Source organism: Arachis hypogaea, chromosome 2 (genome assembly GCF_003086295.3).
Source record: "Arachis hypogaea cultivar Tifrunner chromosome 2, arahy.Tifrunner.gnm2.J5K5, whole genome shotgun sequence".
Lineage (NCBI taxonomy): Eukaryota > Viridiplantae > Streptophyta > Magnoliopsida > Fabales > Fabaceae > Arachis > Arachis hypogaea.
The window spans coordinates 2,020,644-2,031,853 of NC_092037.1; the positions used below are offsets into that span (position 1 = coordinate 2,020,644).

At 32.0% G+C, this 11,210-nt stretch overlaps 1 protein-coding gene across 1 annotated transcript; it reads left to right on the plus strand.

Annotated features, from left to right (window-relative positions):
• Positions 1-9,550: 9,550 nt before the first annotated feature.
• Positions 9,551-10,963, plus strand: LOC112761951 (epi-neemfruitin B 7-O-acetyltransferse L7AT-like). The gene has a single exon (XM_025808217.1). It carries the CDS (start codon positions 9,551-9,553, stop codon positions 10,961-10,963), a length of 1,413 nt encoding a protein of 470 aa, XP_025664002.1.
• The last annotated feature ends 247 nt before the right edge of the window (positions 10,964-11,210 follow it).

Here is an 11,210-nt window from a genome sequence, read left to right on the forward strand (position 1 = left end):
TATTTATATTATTTAATATTTTATTATTTATCTATATTTTTTATAAATCTAAATCGATATAAATAAAATTAATTGTAAATGCATTTGCGTGGAAGAGGGAAAGAAAGTTAGGATCCAACCATTTGGCAAAGAGGTGATTATACCAACAAAATGAACCTCTTTTGTAAATGGAATTTATTGTTGGTAGCAGTGGAAATTAGTTGTAATGGTTGTTGGTGCTACACATTTAGAGGTGGCAATACCATATTTAAATATGCGGGTATTTACTCTTTCTCTATCTATTTGTATTGAGATGGATAATTATCTGTTTGATGTGGAATAAATTTTTAGCAGGTAAGATTTTAGGTAGAACGGAGCAAATAATTTAGATAATATTTACTTTTATCCCTCGTAATATATAAAATAGAGCAATGCTAGGGGGTCAAAAATACAGTGTAGACGAGATATGTGTAAATTTATAATTATAAAAATACAGTGTAGACGAGATATGTGTAAATTTATCTTATTGACACTGTAAACAAGATACGTAATAAATTATAACGTTTACAGTATAAACGAGATACAGTAAAATAAAATTTTAATAATTATAAAAGGATGTGCGACTTTTAGTATTTTTTACATATATTACATATCTTCTTTTCCTCTGTTTTTCTTCTAAAAATTAGACATAAATGTCTAGTAGTAGTATAGCGGATATATGGTTGTCTGTGTCTATCCCAAATATCGTATGAGAAACAGTGATAATATAATGATATTTGAGTGTAATAATCTGTTACTATTGTGTACTCACCAAGTAAGTTCCTTATCCGAATTGAAGAGTCTGATATTGAGTAATCTTGGTGATTTAGGGAGAAAAGAGATTGGAAGGGTGAGGTATAGGTTGCTAGCTGGGAAACATAATTTTTCGGTTTTGTCTGTTTCGCCTTCATGGCGACGAGTATGTGCGCCTCATGTTCGATATCCATGAGAAAATCATGGCGGAACAAGTGATAGAGCTTTCCGTGGAGGTTGGTGATGTTAGTAGCAGTAGATCCGTCCACTCGACCTTTGTGCAGGATGACCCACATCTCGCACCACCAATGATTCATGTTGCTAGTCGAATAGTGGAAGACATGGACATGGATTATGAAGACTCCGATGAGGAGTATGTTGTAACACCCTAAATTAATATTCTACCTTTAAAGGCCTTTAAGTAGGGTGTCACACTTAATATGAAAAAAAGCAGATAACTAAATCGTTAGGTAAGAAGAGAAGGAAAATACGCGCGAAACTTTGGGTGGAAATCGAGTAGTACTAAAAGGATGAAATTGAACAAAACTAAAAGGGGTTCAAGCAAACATAAAAGAATTCCCATGAACACGGTTCTAAAGGAGATAGTGCTTAAAGGTAACTATGACGAAAAGGAAACTAACGCATCTTAACTAGTTTCATCGAAGAAACTTCCATCCTTGTGTCATGTCCTATCCTTGGCTCGGGTTGTCGGATTCCTCTTCCTCGGTTTCGGAGTCAGACTCGAGGTGTACCACCTTAGATGACCGCTTTTTAGATGCTGAAGCGTTCCTATCTAGGAAGGTTACGACGGGCAGCTGGGGTTCTTCTTCCACGAACTCTCGATCTAAGTAGATAGTTTGGAGCACGGTAGTAGTGGTCGCAACTACCCACGCGTGCTTCGAGAGGTCATACTCAGAAGTTACCTTCGGGGGACACTGCGTCGTCTCTATCCGTTGTGCCATGTTCCTCTGGAGACAGTATGGGAAAAGAAAGGGAGTGAGAACCTAACGTCTCAGTAGGAGTGCTATGCAACACCTCCATATCCATCTCCAGCCCACGTGCGGGATTTAAAAAAACAAGCGTATAACATGGCATGTAATATGTATCTTTCTTGTAAAACATGTGTGCAAAAAGAAAGAAATAGAAGGATAACATCTTAAGTAACATCAACATAATCATCATTAAATCTAAAGAAAAAAAACATAAACATCAAACTTTCATTCATGCTTTCTTAACTTTTAACTTTTATGGAAGGTATTGAGCTCAAACCGGTATAAATGAGAGTCTCCTTCCCTTACCGAAGGTTCTTATCTCGAATGTCTTGGCGATCACCTTCCCTTATCGAAGGATCATCTCGATCGATCACCCTCCCTTACCGAGGGATCATCTCGATATCTTGTCTTTGGGGGTCACCTTCCCTTACCGAAGGATCATTCTCTCAGTTCAATTTACAATCAAAGTTATTTAGACATACACAAGAAAAGAGTTATATCAACAAAGATATCTTATTATATAAAATTAATGGGAGTTCCCTTCCCTTACCGAAGGTTCCCAAAGATTTGCCGATCACCTTCCCTTACCGAAGGATCATCTCGATTCGATCACCTTCCCTTACCGAAGGATCATCTCGATTATCTTGTCTTTGGGGGTCACCTTCCCTTACCGAAGGATCATTCCCTCAGTTTAATTAACAAGTAGGGTTATTTAGGCATATACAAGAATAGATCATGTAAGAGGAGAGACATATACCATGATAAAATAAGCATGTTGAATAAGAGTTTATAAGAAAGTAGGTACTCTTTTCCCTAGAGGGGTATTAATAATAAAATAAATGTACATTATAAAAAAATAGAATAATTTAAATAGTTGAATAAAATAGTTATAAGAGAGCATGTACTTTTTAACTCAAGGAAATATTAATATTAATCTAATGGTATAAAAGTCAATATAATTTCATGTAATAAAGTGGGGGATATTAATTAGTTGAAATAAAATATTTATAAGGAAACATGTACTCTTGACTCTAAGAAGATGTTAATGATATACTGTATAAAATATAATCTAAGTGCATATAATAAGAAAGGGAGTATTTGAAATACTTGGATTATAAGAAGTATGTACCCTTGATTTTTAAATTAAAGGAGCAATAATAACATAATGATATAAGGGGTGCATATAATAAAATAGGGTTCTTTGAACAAGACACAAAAAGGAGCATGTACTATCAATATTAAGGGAATAATAATAATGTAACGGTAAATCAAAGGTCATGTAAGGGCACATAATATTAGGGAATGTTGAATAATTAGATACAACATGGTAGGAAGGTATGTACTCTTAACATTAAGAAAACGTTAATGATGGACAACCACGTAAGTGCATATGGTAGGATCATGGTACATTAAATAATAAAATATGGTAAAAAGGCATGTACTCTCAAAATTAAAGGAACGTTAATGGTATGAAAAGTCATGTAAATGCATATGGTAGAATTATGGTATATAATTAAATAAAATATAAAATCAGGAACATTTATAATGATATGAAAAGTTATGTAATTGCACAAGGTAAAAATTAGGATATATCAAGTAATTAAACATGGTAAAAAGGTATGTACTAATGAATCAAGAGGTCATGAATGATAGAATAGATGAACATGGTCAACATGGATAAGGGATGAGAACAAGGTATTAATGCCATGTAACACATGAAAAGATAGTAATCATGCATGGATGAAAGGAAATAAACTAGAGCATACTACATGCCAACATAAGTAAGAAAGGCATAATTCCCTACACTTTTCCTAACGCTTCCTTGTTGCCTATGAGCTTGCCTCTTGTGTTCCTTGTGTTTGCACACAGAATATTATTTCTTTGTAAAGAGAGAAGGGAGATGATTAGTATTTGAGAGGAGTGATTTTCTACCTATGGGTGCTCCCCTATTTATATACATTTGGGGATAGGGTGGTTGGGATATTTTAAATTCAAAAGGAAGGCGGTTACTAGATTCCTATCCATAATTCAAAATTCTAAGCCCAGTTTCCAACTGACTTTCGAATTTCAAATTAAATTTTTGTTTCTAGAAGGGGTGGTTGTTACATATGTTGTGGATAGCAACGATAGTGGTTCTTGTGAAGATGATGATGAGGAGTTTGTACCAGAAATGCCAGCCGCAGCAGCAATCCGCTATGTTTTGCCTCTCCCCACCCGATTATGGCACTATTAGATGTACCAAGTTACTATCATGCAGTAGATCTAGACGCGATGCATGAGAAATCTCTATTTTTCAACACCGGAGAAGACGATTACAATCTAGACGGTAGGGTGGACTTTTGGGTCGGCCACAAATTCAAAAGCAGAGATGTAGTAATGTAGGGTGTGAAGAACTATAGCATTTGTAGAAGTGGTGAGTACTGAATTATTGAATCGGACTAACTAAAGTACCATGTGCATTGCTGCCAATCTGTAGCTGGATTTGCTTGGAGTCTCCATGTAGCCCGACAGAACCTTGGATATTGGTGAGGTCAAGTTTAATTATGACGTATTTACTTATTTATGATTGTTATATATGGTTTAGTTTCCAACCATGAATGTTTTATTTTGTTAGGGAGATCCGGAGGGTTGGTAGAACGCATACGTATTTAGCACCCACCATGTCCCATGACCATCGATAGTCGTCAAGTAGTGGCAGCTACTGGAGATGGACAGATTGTTTGACTTGTTAGTCATCAGATAATCCCCAATCAGTAACATGATATAACACCTCACATACTGTCGGAGGTTGTCTAAATCAACAGTATCAGACATATGCTTGATTCGCTCCCAAAGTTATGCAAACTTCAAGGAAAAATGCTGCTTCTTCTGCACTCGTTGCTGCTGAACCAGTAGAGACCTAGCACCAAGTAGTCACTCTACCAACTCCCAGGTTTAAATGCGGGACCATCTGTAGAAATCACAGAAGCATTCCCCACTAGCTTTTCATGCGTGCATAATCCGAGGTGGTATGCAACATCTTACAGGATGATGGTGCACTCACCTCATCACAGGTGAAACGTGTGAGTCTTTGGACATTAGTGCTCTACGAATGTTGTGATCAAGGAGTTGTCAAAGACGAAATTCTTGAGAGGCACCATATTGCCGAAACCAACTTTCCTCAAATAGGGGACGATGGCATTCAGTGGTGTAAGTCTGTGATTCACTTGCCAAGGAAGAAATAGGCAACGCCTTTGACAAAAAATAAATTATCAGGATTAGAAAAATAACGTCCCAACAAGCATTGACATAACAAACTTATTTAACTATTATATACATTTATTTAACAAAAATTTAAAAATATGTACTAACTTAATACGTTAATTAAAATAAAAATATTTGCTAAAGTAATTAATAATCTAATTGACAAATTTTTACTTAATAATTTAATTTAGGTAAAAATAAAATTAGGATTTTTTTCATTTATAAAATAAAAAATTATTATTTTCCCCAACATGAATTTTGGACTTTAATTCTCTAAATACGATTTTTTTTTTGCATTTAAACAAGTTTATCGTATCTCGGCGAACTCTATAAAAATTTCGCCTAATCTCTGGCGAACTCCCTTTTAAGTTTCTTGAATTCCGCGTTTTTAATCAATTATCATCATCTCCAAATAGTATATAGATCTACAAACAGTATATATGAATACACAAAAATACACGGATAACAAGTATAGCTTTTTCAAGAATTTTTTTGATTATAAATTAAAAAAGAGCCATATTTAACAATAATGGCAAGCTATGTAATTAAAAAGAGCCATGTAATTTATATTAAAAAAATTTATATTAAAAAGAGCCATAAAAATACGTCGTCCTCTCTTATCTCGTCTCTAAAAATACATAGGTACACCAAAATGAGCCATATTTAACAAAAAAAATTTTAATTATAAATTAAAAAAATAATTATTTCCCAAAAATAATCTACTTTAAATATATTAGATTGAAAAGTTAACAATGGTAATCATTATTATTGTTTTCTGATAAAATTACATGATTATTTACTTAACAAATTAACTTTGTTAACAACTAATTTAATGTATTATTGATTATGCTGTTATTGATTATAAATTAAAAAGAGCCATGTAATTTATATTAAAAAAAAATTTTTATAGTGTAAACGAGATAAGAGAGGACGACGTATTTTTATAATTTATTATAATTTATTACAAAATAAAAAAAACATAAAATTTTATATTTTTATTTTTTGTGTCTTATTTTTTTGTATTTTTGGAAACAAAAGACAATATAAGTTCTCCCTGTAAGGAGCTCACACTAATAACCACAATACACTCTTATCCTTCATAATACGTCATAAAATTAGCTAGTAACTATATCTATTTATTGCATGTAACCACAAAAACCAGAAAAAGTCTCAGCACCAAGACCAACAATAATGACAATGTATGGAAGGAAACCATAGAAGGAAAATTGGATTGGTATAGTAAAGAGAATGAGTTATAAAATCAATAATATAAAATATTATATATTATAAAATATTTAAAATAAAAAATAAAAAATGTTATATAAAATTACTAATAAAAATACTTAAAAATAAAATCACATTTAAAAAATTATTAGAAGTAGTAATGATTGAGTCAAGTAATCAACTAATGTTTTTATTTTATTTTAATATTTATATTTTAGTTCTATCCAATAAAAATATAATCTATTTGAATTTATTAAAATAGTTGATAATTTAGATAGATAAAACTTTAATTTATGTAATAGAAATTAATAAAAATACAATGATGTTACATGTATAAACAAAAAATAATTACTTACATAAAATTTATATTAAACATAAAATAACACAAGTATTTATATATAAATATATAATAATTATATATTTTAATTTATAATGTATATTTTTATGTGATTAAATTTAAAATTATTTTTTAATATTTATTAAGCACTAGTGCACTACTATCATTAATTTAAGTCTGCACGCAAGGGTCTCTTATTATTCTTGTTATTATAATTAATTAATTACAGAACATCAACGTCACGCCACTGCCATAACAAGTTCCTGCTGTTACCCCGCTACTGCAACCCACACACACAGCCAATTAATAGAATGCCACAAGACTTTTATCATGAAGAAGCAACTTTGCTACGTTAATTATTTTAAGAAAAAAAATAATTAATTATTTTATTTCTTATTGAAAAACTAATTTCGAACTATCTAATTAATTTTTTATTAAATGGTTATAAAAAGTAAACTTTTTTAGAGTAATGACTGAAATTAATGTTCAAAAAAAATTATTATAGATTTTAGTTTTCAATATCCACATAAATTTGTTTATCTATTGTAATTTTCAGAAAATGTTTAAAAATTTTTATAATTTTATTAAATATAAGTAGAAATTGATTTATCAACTTTTTATTTTTTAATTTTTTAGTAAGAGTGAGGAGCATGGTTATCTAGACTTTATAATTAGGAACCAAATAAACTAACTTAAACTTAACAATAATAGTTAAAAGTTAAAACTCGCCTTCCTTCCGGATGAATGAATTTAATTTAGAAGGTATGAAACTTAAAAATTCTTCTCCCATGCCTAACATAGATTGCTAACTCCACAACATCATATTAGTTCACAGAAAGGATTTAATGGTGTTTCACATAAACTTATAAATGTGATTAACCAGAATCAAAAAAATAAATGTGATTTACCAATGAACATATAGCTTAACTTACAAGCTAAGGAATTGTACCTACACAACTAATTAATTATTTTAAGTTCAAATTCTAGCTGCTGACATGTTAAAATTATAAATAAAGCATTTTACTAGTAAGCTATGGTAATATTAGGAGTTAAATATGATTTTAGTTCTAATATTGAGGTCGAAATTTATTTTGTTTTTGGTATTTTTTTCGTTATAAAATAGTCTCGAAGGTTTAATTTAATTTTAAAATCATTTTTTTATTTTTATTACCAAATTACTCCTAACATAAAAAATATATATATAAAAATAAAACGGAAAAAGGAGGAAAGGAAGGTCGCGCTTTGGGAGGGGTGTTGTTTCGGGAAGAGGGGGAAGTGGGAAGAGGGAAGGGAAGGTGGGGAATCTCCCCGCCGCCGCCGCTCTTCCCCGCCACTGCTGCTTTTTCGTCGCTGCTCCTTTTTTTTTAGTACACACTCACACTAACGGTAAGAGAGGAGAGAGTAGAGAGAGAAAGAGAAGAGAGGAACGGAGCCATTCTCGTCGCCACATCCCTGCCCTCGTTGCGATTCGCCACCCACCACCATTGCATCGCCATTCTCGTCGCAATTCACGACGTCGCCACCACTGCCGCATCCCTTTTCATGCGATCCGCCACCACCACCGCAGCTCTCCTCCCCTCGCGATTCGCAATTAACTGCCGCAGCCCCTCCTCCCCCATCACCACCTCCAGGTCCCTGCAGTGCTATTTCAAATTTTTATTCATTTTTTCTTTAATTTTTTAGATTTAAAGGAAGGTGTTTTGTTTCTGTTTATTCTATTGTTATTGTTGTTGATACTTTTGGTTGCTTCTGTTTATTCCTTTTATTCTATTATTGTTGTTGATATTTTTGGTTGCTCCTGCTTCTACTTGCTTTTGTTTTTGCTTCTGCTTCTGGTTTTGTTTTTGTTGTTGTTCTGATTCTATTATCCATTATTATTGTTGTACGTTGTTGTTCTTCTAATTGTTTTTTTTTATTGTTGTTATTCTGTTTTTGCTTTCTGCATTTGGTTGTGTGCTTTTGCTTTTGGTTGATTTTGGAGAAGAAGAGGGGAGGGGTATTTTTGTTCGAAAGACGATTTTAAAACTAAGTTAAACTTTCAAGATCATTTTATAGTGAAAAAAAGACCAGAGACAAAATAAATTTTTTACCTCTACGTTAGGGACCAAAATCATACTTAATCCTAATATTAGAAACACAATAACCTAAAATTATCTTATTAATTTAATATTTATAATTTTATATACATAATTAGGAGAAAATACAAAAGGGGGCAAGTAGTCCGCTGGCATTTTCAGCAACCATATATTCATAGAAAATATTTGTTTAAAAAATAAAAAATATTATATAATTTAAATATTTTATATGTAATTTTTTAATATATAATAAATTAAATTTCAATGTTTTTATTTATGTAATATTAACGGCCCGATTTTTACTCAATTTTTATCCGATAAAATCGTGATCTAAAAGTGTGTAAGTTTTATTTGGTTTAAGACCAGATTCGAGTCTAACAAATAGGTTCAGTATATATTTTGGGTCGAGTCTAAATCACATCAAATCCGATTTTATCCGACCCATAAACATCCCTACTTTCGTATTGAAATTTTTGAATTCACGTACTTTTATATATAATAATTACACATTTATTATATAAGTTTAAACGTATAATTTTGTGTTGATTTTTTATTATCTTTTAAATATTTTTGAATAAGTTAATAGTCTCATCTAATCCGAGTGAAATTGCTTTTGTTAAAAGAACATGTATACTAATTAATTTGGATTAGTTGAGTCATCAACTCACTTATCTATTTAAGTGACGAATTAATTCTTATAGTTCCAATATAAAAAATACTTAATGAAAGAAAGATGACATGTATATTCTAATGTATATTAATTAATATATGATCACGTGATCATAAATTCCACTAGAAAGTAAAGAGTTGTAATACTATATATATAGAGACATATCAACCAGATTAACATGTACAACTACAAATCAATCTCTTCATAAACTATATAGAGCTCATTATTTTAGCTAAAAATGGAACAAATTCAAGTTGAAATCATTTCTAGAGAAAACATTAGACCTTCTTCCCCCACACTCTTTCACCTAAGAACCTTTAAACACTCCCTTTTAGATCAACTTATTCCCTTTCCTCATGCAGCAGGCATCCTATTCTACACCTCAGAAAATCTATGTGAATTCCCAAAGAGATTAGAGTTGCTTAAACAATCATTATCTGAAACACTAACACAATTCTACCCTCTTGCTGGAAGGATCAAAGATGATTTGTCCATTGATTGCAATGATGAAGGTGCTAACTTTGTAGTAGCCAAAGTGAATTGTCCTATTTCAAAGTTTCTAGAGAAGCCTGATTTGAAATCATTGAATGAGCTTCTTGCAACCACTCCATACTCTGGAGAAACAATGATAGGAGCTCATGTGACTAACATTCAAGTCAATGCCTTTGATTGTGGTGGAATTTCAATTGGATTTTGCGTTTCTCATAGGATCTTTGATGCTAATTCAATGAACACCTTCACGAAGGTGTGGACAGAAAGAGCCAGCAGCTGCAACCGCAATTCAAAACCTTTGACAGAACCCAACTTTGCTATAAGTTCTCTGTTCCCAACAAGTACTTTACATTTCAGAGACTTCTCAAAGAAAATCTGGGGTTCCTTTTTGAAGGAAGAAAAATGGGCCACAAGGAGGATTGTGTTCAAAAATTCAACTATTGCCACCCTCAAGGCTCAAATAGTGGCAAAATCTTTATCCAATCCATTGAAGAATCATCTTAATACTCCTACACGTGTTCAGATAGTTTATGCATTGTTGTGGAAGTGTTTCATGGCTGCATCAAAGGCTCAATTTGGAACTCAAAGGCCTTCTATGGTGATTAACACGGTGAATCTTCGTCGAAGAATGGAAGAGTCTCTACGTCCTGAGAATGCTATAGGAAATTTTTTGTGGTTAACAACTTTAGAACACATGAGTAGTGAGCATGAGTTGAGTTTGGATGAGTTGGTGAGTAAATTAAAGAAGTCAAATGAAGAAATTGATAAGGATTTTGTTGCAAGATTGCAAAGTGAAGAAGAAGGGAGTTCAATCATGGAAAATGCTCTTAGGAGAATTAGTGGTGAAACATGGTTTAATAATAATAAGGGTGATGATGAGGCATTAGAAACCTTATGGTTTAATAGTTGGTGTAACTTTGAAGGTTATGATGCTGATTTTGGATGGGGAAAACCTATGTGGCTGAGTAGTGTTGGTGTAAAAGATAATTCAGTGTTAGCCAATAAGATAATTTTGGTTGATACTAAGTTCAAAGATGGTATAGAAGCTTGGACTACCTTGGATGAGGAGAAAATGAAGCATTTGGTGTCAAGCACTGAATTACTCACTTATGCAACTGTTGATCCAAGTCCTTTAGCAGTGTCTAGCTCAAAATTATAGGCTTGAATTGATTCATTCTCTTCTTTAATTATCATTAGCCAGTAAATAAATTGTGGAACCTATATATATATATGGTAGGACTACCACATCTTATTCATAATAATGGAAGAGAATGAATTGACTAAGTAATATAAAAAAAGGATTTGAGTTTGAATTTCACTTTAGGTTAAAATGTAATCTTTTACTATTGATTTTATAGGTAGTATCAAGAATAAATATAAAAGAGAAACTATTTAAGAGTAGAAGA

Coding starts and splice junctions, on each gene's coding strand:
- LOC112761951 (XM_025808217.1), top strand. CDS start 9,551: ATGGAACAAATTCAAGTTGAAATCATTTCTAGAGAAAACATTAGACCT.